Source organism: Podarcis erhardii, assembly GCF_964252035.2.
Source record: "Podarcis erhardii genome assembly, chromosome: 3".
Classification (NCBI taxonomy): Eukaryota; Metazoa; Chordata; class Lepidosauria; order Squamata; family Lacertidae; genus Podarcis; species Podarcis erhardii.
Genome location: NC_138507.1, coordinates 98,964,048 through 98,991,756, shown reverse-complemented (window position 1 = coordinate 98,991,756; position 27,709 = coordinate 98,964,048). Strand labels below are relative to the sequence as shown.

The following is a 27,709-nucleotide window of genomic DNA, read 5'->3' as shown; positions in this document are numbered from 1 at the left end:
CCAAACAATGCAATTCACCTGGCCAGACTCACCACCTACCGCCAGACACTTGTGCAAGGTATCCGCAGGGCATGCCAGAAGCCCACTAATATGTCTAAAGTCTCAGAAGTAGAACAAAAACCAAATGAGAGTCCGGGAGACTTTTTAGAGAGGCTGCAAGAAGCCTATCGTATATGGACTCCTTTTGACCCTGAAGCCCCTGAAAACAGTAGAATGATTACTGCTACATTTGTGGCCCAGTGCGCTTCTGACATTCGTAAGAAAATTCAGAAATCAGAAGGATGGGAAGGGATGCTGATGAGCCAAATTATGGCCATTGCACGCCGAGTTTATCGGAATAGGGATGAGGCTGAGAAGCAAGAGAAGAAGAAGTGGCAGAAGGAAAAGATGGTAATGCTAGCCACAGCAGTGAAGCAAGACCACCGCCCCTTAAATGGAGGGCGAGGGCGAGGAAGGAATCCACCACTGGGAAGGAATCAATGTGCAAATTGCAAGAAGGAGGGTCATTGGAAGCGGGAGTGTCCTGAACCCCTGAGGTTGGAAGAAGTACGCCCAGGCCCAGGCCCAGGCTCCGGCTCCGGCCCAAGAAACCAGGGACGGGGACGGGGAATGATCCGAGATGGAAGATATCAGAGACCAGGACAGGGACGGAGTAGAGACAATTTCATTGGACTGGCAGAAGAGGATTTTACCCAAGACTAGGAACGACCGGACTCCATAAAGTTAGGCTTCCAGGAGCCCACGGTCACGATTCAATTAGGGAGCCATTTAATAGACTTTATGATTGATACTGGGGCTGAATACTCAGTACTCCCAGAACTATTGCAGAAAAAGGCATCCAAAAGTGTAATCATTAAAAGTGCCACTGGACAGTCAGCTAAGAGGTCTTTCCTCCAACCTTTGGAATGCCAGATTGGGGGACATCGTTTAACCCATCAGTTTTTGTATATACCTGAGTGTCCAATACCTCTCTTAGGTAGAGATATGCTGTCCAAATTGCAGGCCCAAATCACTTTCACTCCTCGAGGTCCAGAAATGAAACTGCCATCAAAAGCAGCAGGAATAATTACCCTCTCAGTACCTAAGGAACAATCATGGCGCCTAATGTCAGCCTTGCAAGTCCAACCCACATTGGATACAGAATTAAACAAGCTCCTCCGAACTCTACAGGTGCCACCAGGAGTATGGGCCGAAAATAGCCCACCAGGAATGGCTAAGAATATAGCTCCAATTGTAGTAACCCTAAAACCTATGGCTACCCCTGTATCTGTAAAGCAATATCCCTTACCCCGGCGAGCAGCGGAGGGCATCCAGAAACATTTGGACCGCCTATTAAAATATGGTCTGCTTAAGCCTTGCCAATCAGAATGGAACACACCCCTTTTGCCTGTTCGAAAACCTGGGACAGATGAATACAGGCCAGTGCAGGACTTGAGGCTCGTAAACCAGGCTATCGAGACCTTGCACCCAAATGTACCAAACCCATATACCTTGCTGAGTTTGATCCCACCAGAAGCAACATTTTTTACTGTATTGGACTTGAAAGATGCATTCTTCTGTTGCCGGCTGGCACCACAGAGCCAACCTATATTTGCCTTCCAGTGGGAAGACCCTTTGACAGGAACAAAAGGCCAGCTAACCTGGACAAGATTGCCCCAAGGATTCAAAAATTCCCCAACTTTATTTGGCACTGCCTTGGCGAGGGATCTAACAAGTTACCCCTCAACACCGGGAGAAAAGGTGGTTCTGCAATATGTGGATGATCTTATACTAGCTGCAAAGGATTTTGATACCTGTAAAGAAGGGACAGAGGAACTGCTCCACTTGCTCTGGGAAGCTGGCTACCGAGTTTCCCAGAAAAAGGCACAGTTATGTTTAGAAAAGGTCAAATATTTGGGCTTTGACATCTCACACCAACAACGAGCATTGAGACCAGAGAGGAAAGAAGCTATTTGCCTTATCAAGGAACCTACCACAAGAAAACAACTTAGGGGATTCCTGGGAACAGCAGGGTTTTGTAGACTATGGATACCTGATTTCAGTAGTCTGGCCAAGCCCTTACATGAAAGCACTCGAGGTGCAGAAAAGGACCCATTCGTATGGGGACCTGAGCAGAAACAAGCCTTTTTAGTTATCAAACAGCGACTTATGGAGGCACCAGCCCTTGGATTGCCTAATTCGGAAAAACCCTTTCAGCTGTATGTACATGAACAGAATGGGATTGCAGCGGCAGTCCTGACCCAGAGATTAGGAAGTTGGAACCGTCCAGTAGCTTATTTGTCTAAACAATTGGACTCAGTAGCAAAAGGATGGCCTCCATGCCTAAGGGCAGTAGCGGCCACTGCGAGCCTTGTCAAAGAAGCTGATAAATTTACCTTTGGCCAGACGATGTATGTGAATGTACCTCATGCTGTTCTGACACTCATGGAATATAAGGGTAGTTATTGGCTAACGAACCCAAGGATGGCTAGATACCAAGGCCTATTGTGTGAAAATCCCAGGATTCATCTACGAGTAGTGAATATGCTCAATCCAGCGACTTTGCTGCCCCTACCAGAGGTAGATGATGAGGAATCACATGATTGTCTCCAAGTAATGGATGAAGTTTATTCCAGTAGACCTGATCTGAAAGATGAGCCATTGAAAAATCCAGATGTTGTATATTATACGGATGGTAGCAGTTACCTGCATGAAGGTGCCAGACGAGCAGGATATGCTGTGGTCACCAATGAGGAAGTTGTGGAAGCTGAAGCTTTGCCTGCTGGCACCTCAGCACAAAAGGCTGAACTTATAGGTTTAACTAGAGCTCTGCAATTGGCAGCCGGATGTAAGGCAAACATCTATACTGATTCAAAATATGCCTTCTTAACCCTGCATGTACATGGAGCTCTATGGAAAGAAAGAGGTCTAATCGGAGCCCACGGGAAGGCTTTGAAATATGGACCTGAAGTAGAAATCCTGTTAGAAGCAGTATGGGCTCCAGAACAGATTGCTGTAATGCACTGCAAAGGTCATGGACGAGGAAGGGATCCAATAACCAGAGGAAATCATGCTGCTGACAAAGCAGCCCGAGAGGCAGCCCAAAAGCCTGTGGGAGGATTTATAGCAGCCCTCATACCAGAGGTAGTTCCAGAAGATGTTAAACCTCACTATACCCCAGAAGAGAGGAAGTGGGCTGAACAGGAAAGAGCAGTTGTGAAGGACGGTTGGATGATCCTGCCGGACAATAGGATTTATGTACCTCATCATCTAGCAGGTACAATTGTAAGAAATTATCATGAATCTACTCACCTTGGCGGTACTGCAACTAGAGAGAGTCTCAGTCGGAAGTTGTATATTATTAATCTATCACAATTAGCAACTTGCATTTCACAGAAATGTGTTCTTTGTGCTAAAAACAATCCCAGGCAGGGACCGGTACAACCTCCTGGAATTCAGCATGTGGGATACGTCCCCATGGAAAGCCTAATTGTGGACTTCACAGAGCTGGTCCCTTCTAAGGGATTCAAGTATCTCCTTGTGTTTGTAGATACTTTTACCGGATGGGTTGAAGCTTTTCCCACCCGAACTGAAAAGGCACGAGAGGTAACTAAAAGACTCCTCACTGAATTGATCCCAAGGTTTGGATTACCTAGATGCATTGGAAGTGATAATGGGCCAGCGTTCATTGATCAAGTAGTACAAGATGTATGTCGAGTCCTACAAGTAAAATGGAGACTGCATACAGCATATAGGCCTCAGAGTTCAGGGAAAACTGAAAGAATGAATCGGACTCTGAAAACCCAATTGGCAAAATTAACCCAGGAAACGGGATTGGGATGGGTAGATGTGTTACCCATAACACTGTTTCGTGTTCGGTGTGCACCCACAAAAAGACTTAAGTTGTCACCTTTTGAGCTCCTGTATGGGAGACCGCCCTCCTTTGTTCAGGATATTCCAGCTGACCTTAAACAAATAGGAGACCATGTGACACAGGAACAAGTGCAATCTCTCTCCCGTGTTTTTGTTTCTCTTAACAGGTGGGCCCTCGAGCGCACGCCGTGCAGCATTGCCGAGCCGATTCATCAGTTCCAGGCTGGCGATAGCGTATGGGTGAAAGAGTGGAAACGTGATCCACTTGCACCTAAGTGGCGTGGACCTTACACCGTCTTGCTCTCTACTCCAACAGCGGTGAAGGTAGCTGAGGTGACCCCCTGGATTCATCACTCTCGTTTGAAGAAGTCTGAAGGCAGTTGGACGTGCAAAGGTGACCCCTCTAATCCTTTAAAACTAACTCTCTCCAAAAACCCCTGTATCTAGCCCTACCGGGAACGGGCTAGGTCACGGGCAACATTTGACGACCGGCCTGCTGCAGCCACAACCTGGAAGCTGGCTGACCTGCGCACGCCTGAAGCTTGAGGAGCGTCTGAACCAGCGACTGTGAACGGAAAGATTCTCTAATACAATTGATTGACTGCCCCCCCCTTGTGGAACAATTATCAGAGATATTACTCATTGGGGATCCTCGGGATATATGTTTTGGTCTTGGTGGTTCCCCATTTCTGTCACTGGGGGAATTATATTGGGGCTAATAATTATTTGCTATCACAATAAGGTAATCTTTTGTGGAAGGAATGCATATACTAGACATCAACATGATTTTATTAATCCTGATCCCTTGGGAAGGGGAAGGGTCCTTGAATCTGACCAAATTGGCTAAATATGGATTCAGCCATGACCACAATATGTGGGTAGGTTTAGCTGAAATGGTAGCTAATGTTGCAAATAGGACCAATTGCCTTGTTTGCTCTCTTGGGCCAGATGATTCAGAGGGAGGTATGCCCTTATTACCGATACCATTAGATGCTATTGGTATGGTAAGCGAAATGCCACACCAAACTGAAATACAGAATTTCCCCGGATGGAACTCAACTAAACCATTACGAGTTATACCTGTACAAGGGGAATTCTGTGTACATAAATCATCAGATGCAGCTGATTCTCCCATGATAGGCTCTTCTCATTGTCACTATACTTGGGATTATAAGAAGAATAGTCATACCTGGGCACACGGTACTACCTATCGAACTCGGAATGCCTTGCCCTGTGCACCTCCTTTTATTCATGCATGGAAAGTGGTGTGGAACATAACTGTGACAGAAAAAGGCAATCTAACATACTGCACTGTGAACTCTCTACCCCTTTTGGTATTTCGCCTTCTGTATTCCCCGTACCAAAAACCTCAGACCCGATGGTTGTGGTGGATATGTGGAGAATGGGCATACAAGAAACTCCCTTCCAAATGGAGTGGGACTTGTTTCTTGGGTTGGGTATTACCACCAATGTGGATTATGCCCACTAGTTCGGCCAGGCGAACACGAAGGAATGCTGATATTTCTCATATAGCAGGAGGAAGTACCCAAAGTTGGAGCGGTACTGATGATTGGCCGCCAGAGCGCATTATAGCCTATTATGATCCTGCCTCCTGGAATCCTGGTGAGCTCATACAAGGGGCACGGGATCCTATTTATAATCTAAACAGAATAATTCGATTGCAAGCAGTAGTGGAACTTGTAACCAATGCAACGGCCCAGAGTTTGAGACTTATTGCACAACAGTTGGATGAAAGTAGAGCCGCCATTTTGCAGCTGAAAATGGGAATGGATTATGTACTTGCCAGGCAGGGAGGCCTATGTGGAGTCTTGAACTTGACAGGGAATGCCTGTTGCTTTAACATTTCTGATAATGGTGAGGCAATCCGTGTGTTGGCCACAAAGATGGAGAATATAGCACATGTCCCAGTACAAACATGGGAAGGATGGGATATGGGATGGCTCACCAATTGGTTACCTAATGTCACAGGACTCAAAGGGATACTATTGTCTTGCTTGTTTTTCTTGACAGTAGTAGTATTGGTTTTATGTATGATGCCATGTATCATTTCATGTTTTAGAAGTACAATTAGCAAGATGGTTTCAAATGAAACTCTACCTCATATCATGGCCCTATACAGAGCTTTACCTCAGGAATATGATGAAGGTCAAGCTATCAAGGACACTTGGGATGAAGGTCCTTGAGCTTGAAAGGGGGGAATGAGGCATCTAATCATAAGCCTGCATTTTTATCAAAGCTTCTATATGTTTAATCAGGGCTTGCATTTTAAAAATGAGCTTAAAAAAGGATTTTCAAATGTTTCATGCCAGGCAAAAGACCAGCTGCCTAAAAGAACCTTGGCAAGATGTTTTTCCTCCTAAGACAAGAAGGGCCCCATTGATTTATAGTAGAAAAACAATTCTCAAAGTCATAAAAAGGGAGAATTACATATGCTGCCCCAAGGCTGAGAAAACACCATTAGGAATGGGGAAAGATAATACCAATGTGCCTCCCAGTAAAATGAGCCAGATCTTCTTTCTAAGGTTCAAAGGCCAGGAGCAAAAGGGAAAAACATTTAGCTGACAGAAAAAGAGAACATTTTTGAAGAGGCTTCTTTTAAAAGCTGTGTTTTATTGAGTTCCTTCCTTTTCACTTTGAGAAGCTTTATTCTTTTAAGAAGCTACCTATGATAAATGTATGAAATATATTAGCTTAAATATATTGGCTTAAATGTAATTATGCAAAGGATTTAAGGAATGCTAGATTCTTATTTCATATGGTTGTAAGAGTTGTATTTATCCTGAAATTAAGTCAGCCACCAGCCCCCCCCTTGCCAGACAGAAGACGCCATCCGGGCAGTCTTGACATATAGTTGTCAGGCATTTTGTTTAGAAACATTAAATGAAGGAAATCTTTCAATGTTTATGTGAAACTCAAGATCCTTGACATCTGTTGAACATAAAATGTAAGATTAAACCATTTGTTTTAGAAGGCAATAGGGCAAGAAGGGCAAGAGGTGAGCTGGTAATTAAGATTCCATGTAAGATATATTATTACTTATTTGTCATTTATATATAGCTCTTTGTCTCCCATATAAGGGCAAGGAAGTGGGTGTATCTTTTGTGGGTGTATCTTTTGTGATTGGCTCTAGCAAACAGCCAATAGGAATTTCAACCAGGCTGATTGGACAGAGGCAGCCACAGGAGGAGCAAAGGGGGCTGGATTAAGGGAATATAAGTGCTGGCCAGAATGGCAGGAGGCAGGCCAGAGCTTGGTAACCACGTACCACTGAGCCTCTTATTTATTTGTCTGACAAATAAATTACTATTTTAATTTCTCTATTGCTGCGTTGAATATTTCATTCCAGCTAAGCGTTAACCACAAGCAGGGTGCTACAACAAGAGAGCATGCAAATATGGAATTCTGCACTAGCAATCTAGTGGAGCCTTCTGTTCTCCCACCTCCGAGCTCCTCTGCCTCATGAGCAGACCAGGCCTCAGTTTCACCCAGTGGCGTTTCATAAACTGTGAGAAAAGAATATCCGGTCCTCACTTATTGGGACACACAGCAGCTCATATTGAACACATGGGCTGAGATACATGCGGCCAGTTCAGGCAAACCAAACGGTCTGTGGTAGCCAATGGATTTCTGAGCTTTCTTATTTAAAAAAAAATTAAGATTGGATCTTAGTGCTAAACCAGAGGCTGCTTTCCTTTTGAAAAATGTTTTCCCTTACAGCATGAAGGGCTGCTGCCAAAACAAGAGGCAAAAGCACCTTCAGCCCATGAGTCTAGTTCAGGCATGCCCAAAGTCTGTTTGGGGGGCCTAATTCGGCCCGCCAGCCAATTAAATCCGTCGCCCGTGGCAGTATATGTCATGGGGTAAAAAAGCTCAGCAACTTCAATCCTTAAAAAAAACTCAACAACTTAGGTCAGCCCTCACACATGTTCACTTCAAATCTGCCCCCCTTTGAAAAAAGTTTCGGCTCCCCTGGTCTAGTTGTATCACACAGCACATTGTAAAAGCCAACTGTTAAACTGGTATTCACTTCATAGGCTTTTCTGTTTCCTTCGTGGCTAGCCCAATATATTTTGCTGCCTGAGGCACTGCAATAAATGACATCCCTCCCCCAGTCAAGGTGCAGAGTGCCCAAAACCAGCTAAGTTATTTTAGCACCCGAGGCAGAAAATCCCTAGTGCCTCTTACCCCACCCTCACAGTCAAAATACAACTTTCTGCACTTTCGTAGCACTCAAAAATTGAGCTAAGGTAGCAATCTCGTTCTGCCTAATGGCAGAGCTGGCCCCAGTTCTCCCGCAGCCAAACTAGTAATAATAGCACATTTCCCACCAAATGATTCTCCCACCCGGATAATCTTCAGAAGCAGGGAGCACTGTGGCGAAATGACACAGAGGCTTTAAGCCAATGTGTAGACATCGAATCCATATGGATTTAACTTAATTTATGCATCTACATTTCGGAAGGAGTGCACAATGCATGCTGCCCGGACAGCTGCTCCAAGATGCAGGTGCCAATTCTATACAAGGGAAGGATCTATGAAGAATGCACTGAAGCATGTCACTGAACTCGTCAAGGCGGGATCAAGTCAAGGTTTTTACTAGCCACCTATATGCAAATGAATGCTCTGCTCCGGAGGTCAGTCTATAAAATGTTTGTAGAGGTTTTCTAGTGTCCGACTACAGACATTCGAAAACAAAGCGCTTGGGGTCTAAACAAAGAAACCCACCCCAGCCTATATTTGTATCAACCAAAGTAGTTGCATTTTCCAGAAACAAGAACAGCAGGTGCTTTAAAGTTGAAGCAAGAATGTTAGACCTCTTGCATCACAAGCGAAAAACATGTCTAATTCCAAGGGGAAGAACAAGATTTTCCCAAAGCAGTTTATGTCTTCATTGCTCTTTCATATACCCAGCTGTGTGATCCATTAGATTTTTTTAAGTTTTTGCTTCCCTGGATAGTTTCCTTTATGGACACTTTAAAGACACGCTGAAGACCTGTGTGGCAGTGTTTAATCTCTTCTGCCTTTGATCTGCCCAAGTCTTCCTCCCATTTTAGCCTTGGCAAAATTAGGACTTCAACAAAATGTTTATGGGCTTCTCTCTTAACAGGCTTTGTGACAGACAACAAGTACTTGCTTTTCCTTTTAGTTCTTCTGTAACAAAAGGCTGCTTGGTGCAACCTTTGAGCCAGCAGAAATTTGCATATAGGCACTGCAACTACTAAAGATGTCAGCAACTACATATTATTGCTACGCAATTTTCTTTTATGGACTTTCTAGCTAGTGCACCCCTGATAAAACTATGCACAGAACTAATTGCATGGTGGGTAGACTGGATAAGCTGTTCAGAATCAGGGAGGTGAAGATTTGATCTAGATTCTGCTGCTTCTTGATTTTCTGACTGTAGCAACATGTGCACAGCCCTAGCAGCCAGATTATGTTGTGGGGTGTGAAAGCATTTCTAGACCTATGCTCCCTAACTGGCCTGGAGCTTGAGATTTGGTGAAAAACTGGGCCCTTGTTAGCCACTTAAACTAACCTTGCATGACACACCCACACACCCACTGTGAACAAATTCATTTAGCCAAACCTCCAGTTAGAAATGTTTTTGATGTTACCAAATCAATTTCAGTAAGTGAAGGGATGTTTAAAAGAGGAGAAACAAAGGACCCTGCCAAGTTTCATGTTTTATACAGCAACATTTATTTCCTTTTCAGTTTTCAGGTTTTATGCAAGGAAACACAGAGTCATAACTGGTTTAGCAGAAGCCCGTTGTCACTGGCATGATGTCGCGAGATACAGATATGCCAATTATGTCTCCGAAGCATTGGTTTCGAATACGACCCATAGAATTTGAGAGATGCCTCTGTAGCTACCACTGAGCATAAGGGTTTGGAGACTAAGCCCAAGAACACTTAACACAGAGAGAGCGCAAGTGGGGGAGGGGGGAAAAATCAGGCTCACACATTTGTAAGACGTGGAAGTGTTCTTCACACAGGCATTTTAATGACAAACCCAGGATCACAGAGGTATGAAAGCTCCTGTTATAAGTAAGGCTGCATTTGGCTTACCAAAAAAAAAAAAATCTGTCACATATGTTCTTATTTCAGGCACATGAAGCATTATAGTACCTTTCAGTCCACCAAGAGGTGAAGCAATGGTGCAAGATAGAACCAAAATAGAATATTTACTGTAATATTCAATAATTGTTTTGTAAACATAAGCCAGACTCCCAGAAGGCTACACTGATGCTGTTATGAAATTAAAGCAGCATATTTAAATATTGTACTTAATACCCTTAAATACATAATACTCCTTTCACGAGAAACTTAAAAAGTAAAAAAAGCAGAGGATGTAGTGTTAAAGATCGTTCCCCGCCCCATCAATGAGAAAAGTCAGAAAGTGCATTCTAGTCTAAACAGTTTCCCATTATCTCAGTGGAGTCAGTGCCAGAGCTGCTCTCAGTGCTCTTAAAGAGTCTCTGAACAGAAACTTCATTTGCATACAGCAAGAGTTAGAGGTGCTCAGAGGCTGGGAGAGTGGGGGGGGGAGCAGATTTTATAACATAACAAATACATCTTCAGCACTACTTGCTTCCAGCACTTTAAGTGGTTTTGAAACATTCTCCAGAACTTTAGGTACCACTGTTAAACACTGTTTTGTTTTGTAAAGGTAATTTATTTGGGTAGTATTCATCATTTTGCTCAGAATAGTCCCACTGAAATTAGTGGGCATTACTAAGCTATGCCCTTTAATTTCCACAGGGCTGCTCTTGAGTAAAAGGCTGAATACCACCCTTTGTATTAGAGGCTGGTTCTACAAATATTTCGTGATGCAGCAAACAGACCCTAAGTGTTCAATCATTTCAGATCTCTTTGAGCAGCTTCATATATTAACAGTCAGTGAATACAACAGTGTGTTTTCACAATGAAACTTGTAATGTGAGGTGGCTTAGCACTCTGTTCATTGCAATATCCCAGAAAGCTATGGTTAGTTTTCGCTGCAAAACGTCAGCAGAATAAACTGGCATAGCCACTTCACCACAAATGCATGTCCTGAGCACAGTGTGTTAATTACTTTTATCTACATGGAACAGCCTTCAACACCACTAGCATTCAGGAGAAAAATACTACCTTATACAAGAATTTGCAAAACTGGCTTCAATATTTTCCTATACAATCAAGTACAAAAAATGTCTCCTGTAGTTTGGAGGTACTCCAGCTGTTCCATTTTTTCCAAACGTACCTAAGACAGCTGACATACCGGAAACCTTACCTGCAAAAGCAGAGATGAACACAACATATTCTGTTGTAAAAGCCAAGCTATTGCATAATAATAATAATAGTGATAATAATAATAATCAGGATCACACCTGGTACACAATTAGCTGCTTTTCTCCCTTACCACTGCAGTGCAAACTCAATATGAGAGTCAAAGTATGTGCTTTAGAGAGACGCAGCAGTCTTTGAAAAAAGCTATTACCATATTGCAAAGTATACTAACCCAAAAAATTTTTTAAAAAAGAAAATTGGCCCATCAGGGGACAGATGAGGTTAAAAGTGAGACTCTATTGAACTAGAATGTTTACTATGTGGGATATAGGCCACACACATTTTAAAAAGAGGGAGGGAGGGAGGGAGAGACAGAGTGTGAGCAAGCTCATACTTCTAGCACTAAAAAGATAGGAAACCTTGGCTTCAAGATCTAGAATTTACGGTATTATTGTAGCTTTTCTGCCTGTCCATCAATATATGCCTGCCCGTTCCCAGCTATACCAATCTAGCCATGTCAATGTGAAAGAAAAGCAGCTGAAAAAATCTTATTAAAATACAGCTCCATGAGAATTGTACAGCAGTTTTTACATGCGTGCAATAATATGTGGGGGACAAACTCGGAGTATTAACAAACAAGTGGCCTTTATAACAAAGAGCCCAGAAGGCAAAGGTAGATGTATTTGATCATTTCACAAATACACCTTTCCAACACTTTACAGCTTGTTAACAGAATAATTTTGTTCTGACAAAATGAGGTTTGACTGCAACACTGCTGAGCAGGAGGTGCAGAGTGGAAGCCACTGATCACTTGCTTTGTTAGCAATTCCATGTCAAGAATGACAAATTAGTGACTTTCCATTTTGAAGTTGGGGAACAAACCTAAATAGCCATATAATAAAAGAGCCTGCATTTAAACAATGCAAATTACAACCCCCCCCCAAAAAAAGGTAAAGTAGCAATGCATAAGGAAGACCTCAACAGTCCTCTTTCCTGGTTCTACAGCAATTGTACATAAATCAACTGTTGGAATAACTAAAATATATAAGGAAATTTTGCAGTCCCATAAAGACTTCCAATAAGGGCTCTTAAAAATGCTTTAGAAATAGTCAGCATTAATGCCACCTCTGATTTAAGAATTAGCTCTATTTTTAATTGATCAAGAACAGGTAAAGGCTAGTTGAGATCCAGAAACCTATTGGCTAGCACCCTTGCATTCAACATAAGATTAGCCTCTGCAACTTCAATAGAACTAAGGTGGCTGATTTTAAGAGGATTAGCCAAGTGGCTTGACTGCAATCCACAAATTTGTACAGCAATTCCATTTCTGCAGGTAGCACTAACTGCTCCTCAAAACCAAAGAGCAGAAAAGTTTGAAGTAGGCTAGAATTTGCTCCAACACATGCCTTCACTACACAAAATGTGTTCCAGGTTATGAGAATTGACTGGTGGAGGAGTTCAGATGTCACAATAAGCCATGGTTTATTGATAGGAAGAAGGCCCAAATAGTCTCAAGCTCCTGCTGCTCCTCTGTGTGGCTACAAGGAGGTCAAAAGCTTTCACTTCTGGTTTTGTTTTTGTTTTATTAGCTTCAATTGAGCACAATTCACCATTATATCCAAAACCTAAACTGTGGATAAACTATGATTTGTTGAAAAAAGCCTGCTTCATAACCCATAGTTTGAAGTTGATTTGTTTCAACATCTTATTTAATAATTATTATTGAGTTTGAATGAACTGAACAGCTGCAATTGATCAAAAGTGGATGCGAAAGCTTCTGGTCTCTTCACAGCTGAATCTCAAAGCTCACTCATGTCACAATAAGCCAAGGTGTGCTACATCCTTCTCCAACCTGATGCCCTCCTGGTGGTTTTGGACTAAAACTCATCACCCCTGGCCACTGCCATGTTGATTGGAGCAGAGGGGAGTTGCGGTTCAAAGCATCTGGAAGGCACCAGGTTGAGGAGGTTGATTTGAAACAGCTTAGTAAGTCGTAACAGTTGCTTCATGAAGCAGCTTGCCTGTATTGTGTTAAAAAGAATGCATTTCAGCTGCACATTGGGTAAAATGGCTCATCACGGCTCATCATGAAATAAATCAAATGAGAATATATTAATGTTTATACACTGCTAAATTCCATGTTTTTTTTAAAAAAGTAAAAAACATTCTTTTAACTCAAAACTAGATGTAATCCAGACAATATTTACCCTTCCATTTCGGCAAGCCATAGATGACACCGCAATGGCAAATATCAGCTGTTTCTAGTTCTGGCATAAATTTACTTGAAAGTAAGGTGTTCTTAACAAATTCTTAAACCTATACAATTGAGGAATGCACAAACTGAGATGCCTTTAAAAGGACTGGTCAATTTCTGTCTTAAAAGTTATCCTTACAGTCATGTGGATATGCATATCTTTTACAAATCCTATTTTCAAAGCAGCCATTTTTCATTAGGCCCCCAGTACAACACAAAAACAGGGTGTGTGTTTTAATAAACCAGTACTAGATATGTTTTAAGATGCTACTACTAATATTATGGAGTATAACCTACATGAAACTGGGTTCACTTTTTCATGTATAAGGGAAAAAATTCCTCAAATAGTCTACCTTAAAAAAATAATTCTGCCAACTTTGGCTTCCTTTCTTTATGGTTTGTAAAACATTCACATTCACACACACAATAAGTAGAAAGGCTTCTTCCTGGATTTCTCTAACACATACTGATTTCCAAATGGAGAAATGGGTTGCTGAAGAACTCAATTTTAATTTTTAATAATAAAAAAAGCATCTTGGCAGAAATGTTGATACTGGTTCTCCAGAGTTGTTGAAGCATCTGTAAACTTTTCGGTGCAATTCAACTAAAAGTTAACACAAGCACATATTGTGTTGGGACGGCACAATTATATCCTTTCAAACAGGCAGCTTAGATTTAAGTATTGTGACCAGAACAGGGATTTCAACAATTACAATACTTTGCAACTTGTCTCTTTAATGCTAGTCTTTCTTCTCAAAATCAACCTGTGGTTGAATGCAGACTTCACTCAGCACAACTTTGGGAATTACAAAGACGATTCAAATTGTTTGTTAGGATCTTCCCCAAGCTTTACAGCAGGTATACACTCTGATTTAGTCCTCCTGGTTTTGTGTTGTGAAGAGTCAATGGCTATTTCAGAGAAAGAAATAGAAACGGAAGGGGACTTATCGGTCTTCTTTGCAGTAGTCTTTTCTGTAGTTCCACAACACTGCTTCAGAGCACACTGGGTTCTGCAGGGAAGTTCACATTTGGTTACAGCCTCCCCAATAGTAAACTCAGGCTGTATGGTTGTTGCGTGTATCCCTTCATCATGAAATATCTCTTTAATATCCTTCGCAACTTTCAGGTATGTTTCTGGGTCCTTAAATTTAATGTGAGCAGTGCCAATGATCCTGCTTCCTGCCAGCTGCCAAACATGCAATTCATGGACAGCTTCAACTTCTTCCAGTTTGCGGAGCTTCGCATTTAAAGAACGAATATCAATTTGTTTCGGAACAGTTTGCAAAAGGATAAGGGCGGATTCTTTAAGAAGTGGGTAAGTTGTATAGAGCAGAATGCAAACCATTATGAGACACAATGCAGGATCTAAATATAGAACCCAGCAGGGACCAGCTACAGGAATTTTCCATAACTCAGTTGCATTCATTCTACTAGACAACTGAGTAATGTTTTCTGCACAATCGTCATTGATACATGGGTTAATACAAGGCCCATCCTTAGGGCAAGGAGTCCAGTAAGCGTAAAATACCAAAGCATTCACCACAACAATAACGGAGCCCAGGGCATCTCCAAGAACATGAAGAAATACTCCACGCATATTGAGTTGACCACTAGTGTCTTCGTCAGGTTCTATGTCCAGAGAGGTGTCATTATCAATATTCCCATTTGGCTGAAGTTCCATTTGGTTCTCTTTTGCCCCATCACCTGCAAACACAAGAGAAACATTGTTACATGGATAGGAAGCCTTGTGGGGTGGATTAACAGACTGCTAGCAATATTGGGGACAATATAATATTTGGAGGAGGGGAGTTATAGAAGGCAGTTCTCTTTGTAGAGTTTTGGAACCACTAGAATACACACACCGCATTACAGAATAATGACTTGTTACAGCAACCAAGTCAGTGGTGTTTCAAACACTATAGAGATAAGTCGTCTTTTCAGATCACAGACCCACTTTTAACAGCAACCTGTAATAAGGAATCCCAATATTAATATTTTAATAATATAACCACCTTTCTGCTCTTCTCATTGGGGGGGGGGGTAATATCCTAACCCACGAGGATAAAAACAACAAAATGGTGGTATTACTGCTAGTCTAGATTGGGTGCATGCCCCAGCTATAGGTTCTGACTTGCAATCTAGAAACACTGATTCAGAGCATTCAAAGGATTCCATGTATTCTCAGTATTCCTTATTATAACACTAAAGTAGGTCACTATTATATCTGTATTACAAGGGAGCCAGCTGAGATAGGGTGGCTTGATGGTGGCAGAGCTAAGAATTGAATGGAGGCTTCTAAGTTCAGAATCACACCACTACACTAGCTCTTATGTATTGTTTTATTAAATTAGGTAATGATTCAGTAAGATTGGGTGGAAAGGGAGGGAAGGTTAAAGGAGCATGCAGTCTGTGTGCAGCAAGGAATGGGGAGAGAAGTGAGACATTTCATATTTTACAAAAAATAAAGCTCCAGTCTGCACAACAGGTACCATCAGTTGAAATATGTCACTACCATGAAAAATCATCTCACAGATATAAAGCAGCTTATACATGCCTACATGTCCACAATGAAATGGCAGAGAAGCCATGTCACTACAATGGCAGGTGGTGTCTATCAAAAAAGAGTGGCATCTGTCAAGACTGTATGAAGTCAAATGCAATTACTGCAGCCTTTGTTATGCATTATTTTGCACTGGAATTTATTCCAACTTTGAATTTTATTGAAACAAACATGCACCCATCCTCCTTTATGAGTGTGCCCTCAATTCTGATTCAAATAAAAGAGACTGTCCCAGATACTAGTAGTTTTGAGAAACCTCTCTGCAGCTTTTTGACACAAGCAATTGTTCTCACACTAGAATATCACACAAATGGGTTTGCCAATACAAACCAGCCATTACATCAAAGGAGATGTTTCTTTTTGTGAACTGCAAAAAGGTTTTTGAGATATTCACGCATGGATACCGACTGTGAGCAAAATTTTGCCTGGTGATTTCACCAATATAACCGGTAGAACTGGAAACCATCACAACTCCCACACTTGTTTCACCAGGTAAACTCCACCTATATAATGTACTTTACAAGTCCCAGAAGTAGCATCCTCAAGTGAGTTCAAGAGTTATGTTAATGCATACTAAAAAAAGACAGCTTTTAAAAGTAGCAGAAAGTCAAGGCCTGCTAACAGGTATATGCTTAAGATATGAACTAAGCACACTGATATAACACTTTTAGGCTTCATGACCTGCAACTATAGGAACTACTCAAGAAATCCTCCTTCCTGTTTTGCACCAAGAAATAAAGCTCAGTGAATAAGCCAGCATATTGACTAATTGTGACAGTCTAGCCCTGCCAGGCCTAACATTTATCACCTCCAACTATTGCCAGACTAAGTTTATGCCCCACTAGAATTTTGCAAAACTTACATTCAACTTAAAATCCTTACTATACATGGGGCAGGACGTACAAGGTTTGCCATGCTTGGAATAACTTTTTTAAAATATATTTAATTCCATTCACCTGCAGTTCAGTAAAGAAAATATAGCTGTGTAGTCTGTTGACAGCTAATCATCCTTCAACTGTATGGACTAGCTTCAGTGGAAAACTCCGGGCCACATACAGCCCTAGAGGAACAACAATGTGCTACCTAGGTGTCAATACTGAGGATGACTGGTGGGCTATAGAAATAAGACATGCACCCTCTAGAGACAAAAAGAGAGAAGTCAGTCCACTTCTCTATGAAAGGGAACTTTGCCATACAACTACTTGGCCAGATCCTACCAGGTGTCATAATATGCCGCCTGACTATTATCCTAGCACTGACTCCCTATTAAAACATGAAACAGAGATGTAAAATAATTTACTGGCATAAACTAAAATTATATTAAATGTAGTGCACTGCCATATATTCCCATTTATTTCTACAGTAGATAACAAATTCTTTCATCTGAGATGTTTCTGGGATCAATTATGAGTTCCAGTGGCCTGAAATTAAGAGATGACTGTCCAAATACATAGGGCCTTTATTTTCATTTTTTTACAAAAACCAAATTACTAATGATAAAAGCTTTAATGAAAACAAAATTAAGCAAGAATACCAAAGCAGAGTGAAGTAGTTCAGCTGACATAGCAATGAGCAACAATGTAAACATTTGTACCACTCCACTTTTATTTTGGTACTATCCCAGGAAATTATATTGGGCTGAATAGGTCTTTAATATTCTGACTACACTGATGGTTTTGCAATATTTCAAGTATGTAGAAGAGCTGTAAGCAACACTTATAAACAGATACTGTATTCTGTATGATCAGAAATAAAACAAAACTGCTTTTTCATAAGGAATTTTACATTCCACATCTATAGTCATGATCATTGTCATCTATGGATAATATGCTTCCTACTGCAATTTTGCTCCATTTAAAGACCTGGCAAAAGAGGAAGTGCTTCTAGTTACTGGAACCAATACCATGCAAAGGCTTTGGGTGTAGATCAGGAATGTCAGTAGAGTTCATTCTGCTCATCAGGAATGTTGGGAAGGCAGTTAACAGAAGCTGCAGCTTCCTGTGAGCTTTGCCACTCTGTCTACTTTAATGCAACGTGTTAACCCTTACATAGTGGGTTCTGCAGATTTCCCCATGAGCCCAAATTGTGCTATAGGATATAAAGTTTCCTTCATCAAGCTGTAAAAGAAAGAAGACTAAATGCAGTACCTCAGTTGTCAAAACTGTTCTGGGAAGCCCAAGGGTTTCTCAGTGGCAAGAACATTAACAGCAGTAACTTCCTCTGTAGCAGCTTGTCCAACACTACTGAATTTCCTCTGCAATGCATGGTCACAGGACCTTATGGTCCCTAAAGTCATACTTTTAATTAACGTAGGATGGAAGGCATACCTGACCTGACTTATGTGCTTTAAGATTTGCATCAGACTCCTCTGCAAGGTTCAAAGGTAGACATGCTGGGTTGTCTCAGCAGACATCTTGAGAAGGGGACTCTAAAGGTAAGAAATTTAAAAGGCACTGCAGTAGTCCCTTTCCTTGCGTTCTGCGAAATATAATGAAACTGCCCTTTCATAAGGATTTGCACACTTCAGATCTTGTAGTCCTGGTGGTGGTAGCAAAGACTGGGAAATGTTGGTGGCTGTCATGTAGGGAATTCAAGGTACTTATTCTATAAAGTAAGGTGTGTTGCTGTTCTGCACAAAGGGGTCCTTTCATAAAACAGAACGAATGGGTGCTGCAGCAGCTTCTGTTAACTGCCTTCCCAACATTCCTGATGGGCAGAATGAGCTCCTTGACATTCCTTGATCTACACCCAAAGCCTTTGCATGGTATTGGTTTCCAGTAGCTAGAAGCACTTCCTCTTTTGCCAGGTCTTTAAATGGAACCAAGTTACAATAGGAAGCAGATTATGCACCGATGACAACTACCACCACCAGGACTACAAGATCTGAAGTGTGCAAATCCTTATGAAAGGGCAGTTTCATTATATCTTTGAACCTACAGAATGCAAATGTCTGCTTAGAAGTGCTGCTTACAAGCTCTTGTGCAGACTAGAAATATTGCCAGGCCATCAGCTTAGTGGGAAGATTAAAGACCTGTTCAGCCCAATAACCTGATTCTGATGGAGGCTCCGACCGCTTCCGGGTACCCCTCATATTTGGGGCTGTGCCTGGGAGACGCCAGGCATCCCCGGGCAGAGGGGAGGCCTGCTCGCCCCCCCCCCCACACACACCCCAGCTCACCTAGCTTCTCCAAGCTGACTCCATTGAAGCTGCTGAAATTGTCCACCAGGGTGTTGGTCTCCTCCTCTTTCTGCTGCTCTCCGGGAGGCTGCTCTGCCTTGCCCCGGCGCCGGTGGCCCCCTCCTCCTCCTCCTCCTCCGTGCGAGTGGCCGTGGCCTCCTCCGCCGCCGCCGTGCTGGTGGAAGAGACAGAGCCCCAGGACGTTGACCAGGAGCCCCGCGGCGCCGACGCCGATGACCACCCAGGGCTGCTTGATCTCGTTGGGCTCGGTGAAGCGCTCGATGGCCTCGAGCAGGATGGTGAAGCAGAGCGCCGTCAGGAAGACGGCGTTGACCAGCGCGCCCATCACCTCGGCGCGCACCCAGCCGAAGGTGTTCTTCTTGGTGGCGCGGGTGCGCTCGGCGAAGCGCACGGCCACCAGCGCCACCACCAGCGCCATCACGTCCGACAGCATGTGGAAGGAGTCCGACAGCATGGCCAGCGAATCCGTCACGCGGCTCACCGCCACCTCCACCACGAAGAAGAGGAAGGTCAGCGCCAGCATGCACATCAGGCGCGCCCGGCGGCACCCGTGCCGGCGCCGGACCGGAGCCTCCGCGCCCATCTTCGCCCGAGACGGAGCGGACCCGGCGGGACCCAGGCGGCGCCCACGAAGCGGCCGCTGTCGCCGAGGGAGGTGGGGGAGCGGCGGCCGGCGGCTCTTCGACTGCGCCTCAGGCTGTCGACGCTTCGGCTCCTTTGCTTCCGCTCTCCTCGGCCGCCGCCGCCGTCTGTTCGAAGGAGAACCAGCAGCAGCAGCAGAGGCACCGCCGTTCTTTGCAGACGGTTTGAAACTAAACTTTGCACCCGAACCCCCTCGCACTCCTTTCCACACGGAACCCCAGAGCCGCCCGCCGCGCGGGCCCGCCCACTCGGGGCCTCCTCATTGGCGACGGCTCCCGGCAACCGCGCCGCCCGCCGCCAGGGCCCGCCCACCGCCGGCTCGCTCATTGGCGGCGGCCCCGGCAACCGGGCGGGGACCGGTCACGCCTCCCCGCGAGCTGATTGGCACCCAGACGGCCTCGCGACCAGTCCCAACCGCCACGCCTGCAGGCGGCTTTGCGATTCGCCCGCCGAACCTCCGGCTTCGTCTGGGGGGGCGGGGGCGCGGCCTCGGGGGGCGTGGCGCTGGTTTCGATTGGGGGGACGCGGTCAGCCGCGGTGTGCGCCAGCCTATCAGCCTTCGCTTTCCGCTCCTCGCTTCGTTCTGCCTCCGCCTCCGAAAGAGTCATTTTTTTCGGGACTGGTGCAAAACGTGGTTGCGCTGAAGGAACAGAAGAGCCTTCTTCCTCCTTCGCCCCGCCCCTCCCTCCCCCCCACCCGCGCGCATCGCCCCGGTTTTCCACACGGCCCACCAGTGGAACGCGGCATTTACCTCACAGCGGCTCTTTTACACCCGGCCCGAGCTTCCCCTTTCCGCCTCGGCGATACTGACAGGTTCACCCTCCCACTCTTGGCAGCCGCGCCCGGACACGGGACGAGTGTGAGGAGGGCGCTGGGGCATGTGTGAACCTGTCAGTGCGCACGCGATACACCGCACTCTTCCCCTTCGCAACACCCAAGGGCAACGCCTCACGTGTAGCGATGTCCCGGGTGTGCGTCAAAAGGAATAACAACAGCAACAACAACACATTTCCATACATTTCTAGGCTCCCCTGCCTCGGGGGTGCCTACATATCTCTTGCCTCATCATCCTCTTGCAATGTAGGTCGTGCCGGGGGAAAAAACACGACTGGCCCAAGATCGCCCAAAGAGTATTGTGGCTCCTTATATAACAATAGATCTTGCTCGCCCTTTAGGGTGGCCACAAAACACTCGTGTTATTTAACCCGCTCACAGCCTCTCCACAACATCCAAATAAGTGAGCAAGACTCGCCCACACCATAAGGGATATGACAGGGTGGACGGGCAAACCATTCCTAGTCATATTTACCACTTTGGGACCTTACAAAAGATCTTGGCTTGTGTTCTCCTGTGCTCAGGCCTCCCTAGATAGCAGCCTGCCCAAAGCATTGAGGGTCCTCCTTTTCTTCTCTTGGTTGATAAGGCGAATCCTCCAAATAACAAACAATGCCAAAGCTACTAAGAATCCCAAATGCCCACACATTTCCATGTTGTCACCTCTCCTGGCAAAGCAATGCGTGTTCTCCTAACCGTATGGACACCACCTACCACACCTACTTGAGTCGAAAGGTATTAATATCGGTTTGCGTTGTACACACAGTCAATGCCCATCCATCTCTGGCCAGCTTGCCTTATGATGCACAAGTGGTTCATGACATCCAGGCTTTGACAATACAGACGCTAAAACAAATACACCAGCCCTCCCATCTCAGTCTAACAGGCCCTGATGAGGCACCCCATCTTGTGCTGGATATTGTGACAGCTGTAAAATCTTCCTCTGAAACATGTTTGTGAAGGTCTGGAAATCCTATATTCCACATGGAGCTATCTGTAAAGTGTCCATGAATCTGGTAGGACTCGCAGATTTCACAGCCACTACTTATAGCTTAGGTATTAAACTGATTTATTCAGTCACCATTCAGATTGCTCTGAACAGTCTAGATTATACAATAATTGTTCTACCAGAATTTAATCAACCAGCCAGCCGACCATTTTTATCTTAACCATAAGTCTCAACAGAAATCAAACCATCCCCAGCATAAGGCTGTTATTGGAATTTGGCCCTTGGGATGTGTGATTCTGCCTGGGGGCTTGTGATGCCCAGAAAAAGCATTTCTTTTCCATTTTGGGTATCTCCTCTGGAAGGCATATGGGATGGGTGAAATCTTATTTGGTCATACTTGTTGTTTTAATGAAAGCCAAGTATCACAGCTGACATAACACCTAATATAGCTTTATGCTATATTGGCTCACCACTGTTGGCATTGCTGCAGCATGCTTTCAAGAATCGCCAATACTTTATCATTTTCATTTTATTACTACTTCCTTTCTTTCATAACTTTAGAGGTAACGTTCATGAATTTGGGGGTTTATGAAGGATTGACAACTGGCAATTGTTTAGTGATCTGTGGTTCCTCCACAAGAACGTAGCAAGCCCGTGGAAGGCACCGCGGAAGAGGCTGTCGACGCTGCAAAGTGAACCTGCAAAATAACTAAGAGAAGGAGGTAAGCCGGAGAGAAACCAGGAACTAACCTACCAGAATACCAACCAAAACGTGGGGCCGAGCGCGTAGAGTGGCGGCCCTGGGGGGGAAGGTCATTGAACACCCGGACATTCGTTTCAACTGTGAGGCCCTCTACCGGTTTGATGGCGTGCATCTTTCTGATGCTGGAAATGATATTTGGCTGGGGGGTATAGCTAAGGCGTTAGCTATTGGTTTCAGGCATTAGAGTATTGGCGGCGAGCAATTGCTCGTGTGGCGGTAGGCATTGGTAAGAAGGGGTTAAGAGGATGGGGGGGGGAGGAATGCCATCACCTCCCCCCAGCGACCGAAGGGTGGTCTGTTAAAGGACTCCGGGGGCGTGGCCCTGTCCAAAGCCTATGGAGGTGAGGGCTGAAGGCACGCCCCAGAGCGGTGACCGGGGGGGGGGGGGGGGGACGAGACTCCCCGATATAAGGTTAACCCTTCCCCGTGTCTCCAGCAAATGGGCTGGAGCCGGATAGTCGTTAGGACCAATGCCTAAGCCAATGCCTCTCATTCCTGAACTCAATAAAGTTGTGGCCTAATTCGCCCAATTAACCTTAAATTATGGTGTCTCGTGTCTTTATTTACTCTGGTCGGGGGCGGGAACTTGCCATGCAAGAGGGATGTCTTGAGAATATATTTCAGCATAGCCAATAATCAAATTCCAAAATTAACTGCCTGTTTACACTGCCAGTGCTTCAACGTCTTGCATCATTTCATTTTAAGGATATTAAAAGTTGCCTGTTTCCCAAATGCCATTCTTCTCAGACAGTCTCAGTAGATTAAATCTCCTCAGTGAATAGTCCACATTTGAATTGTGGCAGTTAATTCCAAGGTCGTCTGGCAGTGGAACCTGCTGATTCAGTTATTCCAACCATTATTTTTATAATGGAATGGAAGGTCCCTCAAACCAACTTTTGCCATTACTATTCCAAAAAGCAGCAGTTGAGAAGAGACATTGCAATGGTTAGAACTATTAGAGCAGTTTACTCTTGAGTAGTCCAATGTATCTTAATGAGAGGATAAATTGTTTGGAGACTGCTGCAGCAGGGCTTCCCTTTGTGCACAGATTCTTAGCCAACTGCTCTGTGATATTTCTTGCTACTGAGGCTGCTATCTATGTAGCAACACAATTGCTTGTGGTTACTTTAGATTTAAGGACACACTAGCTAATTCTATCTTCTGCTGGTTTGATTGTGTTGCCTATTGAATCAAAATGTCAAGATTTTACACTTGGAGCCAGCATGATGTGGCTGTTGCAAAGTTTTTGTTTGGCTGTGGGAACTTCAGGTTCAAACATGCTGCTGAAAGCCTCTTCACAAATACAAAGGGGCAAATTTTATTATTGTTTTGCTACTGAGTAAGCACTTGCTAGATGTATGCGCTTGTTAATCCAACCCTCCAGCCAAGTGTACCTGAACAATCTTTTTTTAAAAAAACAACAACCTTAGGTTCATATAAAAATATATCACATTCTTACATGTGCATCATGTGCAATTGCTGATGCTGTTATTCTGCAGTTAAACATGTGTATCCTGCTCCTCTGCCAAGGAATTAAGTTCCACCATATCATCAGATGTGAATTTAATTCTCTGACAATTGGTAAGTTGTGGATTTTCAATGAAATTGATTTCTTTTAAGGCTGTAATACTTTGGATAATTACAAATAATTACAGATGATTATGAATGTCAAAGGATGGCTGTGTTTTGGTTTGCTTACTGTTTTGGAAAGTGTGAATTTGATGGATTTGGCTTTAAATGCATAATGAATCAGAACTTTCTTCCATCCCTACTTAGAGTAGAACCACTGAAATCAATGGGATTAAGTCAGTTGTGTCCATTGATTTCAATATGCCCAAACTAAGTATGATTCAGTCAGGTACAACAACGAAGTAGAACTACCTTCCAGTAACCATAAATAATGTTTGGTCATGATGTCAACATACCTTGCGTCAAAGCAATAGGACTTTTTTGTCCAAAGGCTTCTGGTTAACTTGTAAAGGTGTGATCTAGGTTATAGAGATGGCCAGTTCCATATTCTACAGCTCTGTGGAAGGCTGGTTCTCAAAAGACTGAAATTGCCACCTAAAATTTGCAGTCTGAAATATTGCTTCCAGTATTGCCCGAATGAGGAAAAAACACAGCCTATTTATACACAGATATGAAAGGGCAGACTGCTTCCCAATGCATGTCTAGGCACCGACAACCACTTTTCCTCATTATGAGGAACATCATTATGATGTTTATTTCTATCTTAAGGGATGCAGTCTTCTCCAGTTTAATAGCATGTGGAAGCTACAGCTATCCATTAACAGTATATGGATTTATCCGTTTAGCAGTACATGTCTACCCAGATGTTAAATTACACACATCCACTGCTCTCAGTGGGGCTTACTCCTGGGTGAGCGTTACAGAATTACAGTATCAATGCATCAAGACAAAAAAAGTATCATACTGCTGTACAGCTTCTCCCTTGAACTCCACCTGTATCAAGTTATGGTACAACACATAATCAGTGAGTTGCCGACTGCAGTGTCATATTTCTTCAGCAGTATCCACCCACTACGTCTTCAGTATGAGTTAATAAGCCAGTGTATTACCCAATTATGGAAATGAATGGCAAATTAGTCAAAACATCTGGCTCCTTACAAATCCTTTCACTGCTGGGGATTGTGAAGGTGGTGGTGGGGAGAACATTTATTAAGAAGAGGAACAGAGTACTGTGTAGTTGAATTACTCTAGGAGGCCAGTAAAGGAAGAGGAAGAATGAAGGAGGGCTGACTCATGATTACTGCTCCTTACTGAAGTATTTCACTGGGGATTTAATACAGAAAGTTTTTCTGTTTTCTCTGCAGACCTCAGCAAGGCTTGTTTGCCCCTCACCACCCATAAAAGTGAGCTCCACATGAGATATTTTGCTGTTCCTTCATCTGATTCTTTTTTCTAAAAGGGGAAAAAACTCATAGTAAACAAGTTATATTTAGTTAGTTACTTTTATTTAAAACAGGGCTTCCCAAATTAGTCTGTACACCACCAAAGGTCATTGAGCTTCATTCAGTTGATCTGTGGCATGTCTGTAAAAATGCAATTAAAAATCATGCAGGATCTAGCACAGCAGGGGGAAAAAGTATTAAGTGGTCTGCCAGTACCGTCTGGTACAGAAGATTTTTTTCCCCCTTGGGCACCATTCAACAAGCATTCCTGTCCAGTAGAGGCCTTCAGCCTTGACAGAAAACAAATCACAAAGGCATACAGGGTCCATGGCTTAGTGCTAGAGCACATCTTTTAAATGCAGACGGTCTGAGGTTCAATCCCTAGCATATGGAGGTAGGGAAATAGCCTGCCATTTATACACACACACACACACACACACACACACACACACACACCCCTAGAAATTCTTTTAGTCTTCACTCCAGTAACAAATGGAATCACTCATAGCTGTAGTGCACACCTTCAATTTACAATCCTTGTTTCATGCCATAATGTCCTGAATGGTTTGGTATAATCAGAATCCAATCTTTATCCCCACCTTTCTGGGAGTAAGCTCCGTTGAACTAAATGGGACCAACTGCAGATTTTCATTTAAAAAAATATATGATTGCAACTAATAGGAACCCACTGAGACAGGAAAGCATTGAGAAGTTCAAAAGAATTTACAGTTCCAATTAGAACCCCCCCTTACTTTGTTCTTAAGAATGGCAGATGGCCTGTAGGTGTTGCATTCTGGCATCTGCAAGTTGGTGCAAAACAGTACATGGCAAGGACAAATATCAGATTTAAAACTGTTTTGAAGAAAGGAGAGGGGAAAGTGTTGGTCTTGGTTTCAAAAATAATTGGTTTTTTAAAAAGAAAAACTTTAAAATCTGGGATTCCTGATACTGGAGGGAAGAGTGGCTTCATAATATTCATTGTCACAAAGCTGTGGCTATTTATAATGCATATGTATGTTTGTAAATATAGATATAGCCATCTCTCTCTATCCATCTTACATGTAGTCTTGCTTTTCTGTTCATAAATAACCTTTTACACCATTTCCACTTTGGGAGGTTCCTTTGACCTTGTTCTGATATCCTGGGTGACCTTCTTTGTTTTATGCAGACCATAACTGACGAGCATAGCAGCTTCAGCATATAAAATAAAAATATATTTGTGGAAGGAAAAAGAAATGGCTTTGGCAATCATCCAAAAGGTGTATTTATTTTTGCTCTTTCCACATAATCATCTGTTCTGTGGAAAGCAAGTGATAATGATTCAGCAGAAGGAAAAATTCTAAAAACAATAAATTTGTGGAAGCAAAAGAGAAAGGGAAAAAAAAACAGTAAATATTTTCCTCTCCTGTAATTGCAGGAATTTCCCTGTGAGGGGTAAATTAGTAAACTGTACATTTGAGGTATTTTTCTTGCTAAGAATATATTTCTGGGAGGTGGTTTACAGACAGTCTCAGTCAGCAGTGCAGACACAAGTACTTTGGTGATCAGATATTTAATTATCTGTTTCCATTTCTGTTTGTTTCGGCCATTAACCATAACAAAATTGGTAATTTAAACACTTTGCAAATTAAACTATATATTGGTCTGATGATGTTTGAAGGGCAGAAGTCTATGATATCAGCAGGGAAAGCTTCAGGTATACTCTGATATAGGTGTAATTTTTTTTTGTAAAATCTAGGAAGGAAGAATATGAACAGCAATCTATCTGTTTCAAAATGGTGTCAGGCTGAAGCACGTATCAGGACACAACATCATTGTCTTGTCATCATTAGTGGTAATGAGAGATTTTCTCCTAATACAAATGCCAGGATTTTCATCAAGTCCAAAGGAAGAGAAGGAAAGGGTTAATTTAAAAAAACCAACCACCCCAGCTAATGCTCTTTCCTTCCTTCTTTCTTTCCTTCTTTTTTTTAAAAAAACCCAACCCTGGACATTAAATGCAAAGACACATCTAGCTTCACTGCTGGTTTGGTCCTGAGGCTGTAGGATTAGTAGCACCCAGATCCATTTTCCACTCGGCTGTGAAGTTCACTATTTATCTGGGCCTAGCCTACCTCATAGGGTTGTTGTTAGGATAAAGGTATGTTGCCTTGAGGTTCCTGGAGGCAAGGTGGGATAGGAGGGCAATAAATAATAGCAAATTAATCATTCACAGTAGTAGTGAACCAAATTCTCCAAGTGTGAATGCTTACGTAGCCAAAACACGACCATCCACACACAGGAGGGGGGCCACCAGCAAGTTTCTTTTGGGGGGGCGAGATTTGCAGAAGTATGAAAATACTTCCAAGAAAATATCTAAGGGGAACCCCCAGCCCAGCCCCCAAACACCCATTTCAATGGGGGCTAAGCATGCTTCGGCTGGGGAGGGTGGGATATAAATAAATTATTATTATTA

The 27,709-nt window shown here is 43.4% G+C and overlaps 1 protein-coding gene and 1 long non-coding RNA gene across 2 annotated transcripts; one reads left to right on the top strand and one right to left on the bottom strand.

The window, feature by feature from the left end:
- Positions 1–9,549: 9,549 nt before the first annotated feature.
- Positions 9,550–20,014, bottom strand: SLC30A1 (solute carrier family 30 member 1). Its single transcript, XM_081855222.1, has 2 exons — positions 19,134–20,014; positions 9,550–15,099 (listed from the first exon to the last, which is right to left on the bottom strand). The coding sequence occupies exons 1-2, from the start codon at positions 19,735–19,737 to the stop codon at positions 14,201–14,203; spliced, it is 1,503 nt and encodes a 500-aa protein (XP_081711348.1). The 5' UTR covers positions 19,738–20,014; the 3' UTR covers positions 9,550–14,200.
- Positions 20,015–22,942: 2,928 nt separating this feature from the next.
- Positions 22,943–27,184, top strand: LOC309338147. The gene is made up of 2 exons (XR_014154760.1): positions 22,943–25,215; positions 26,993–27,184. It is a non-coding gene; the product is annotated as an uncharacterized lncRNA (long non-coding RNA).
- Positions 27,185–27,709: the final 525 nt, after the last annotated feature.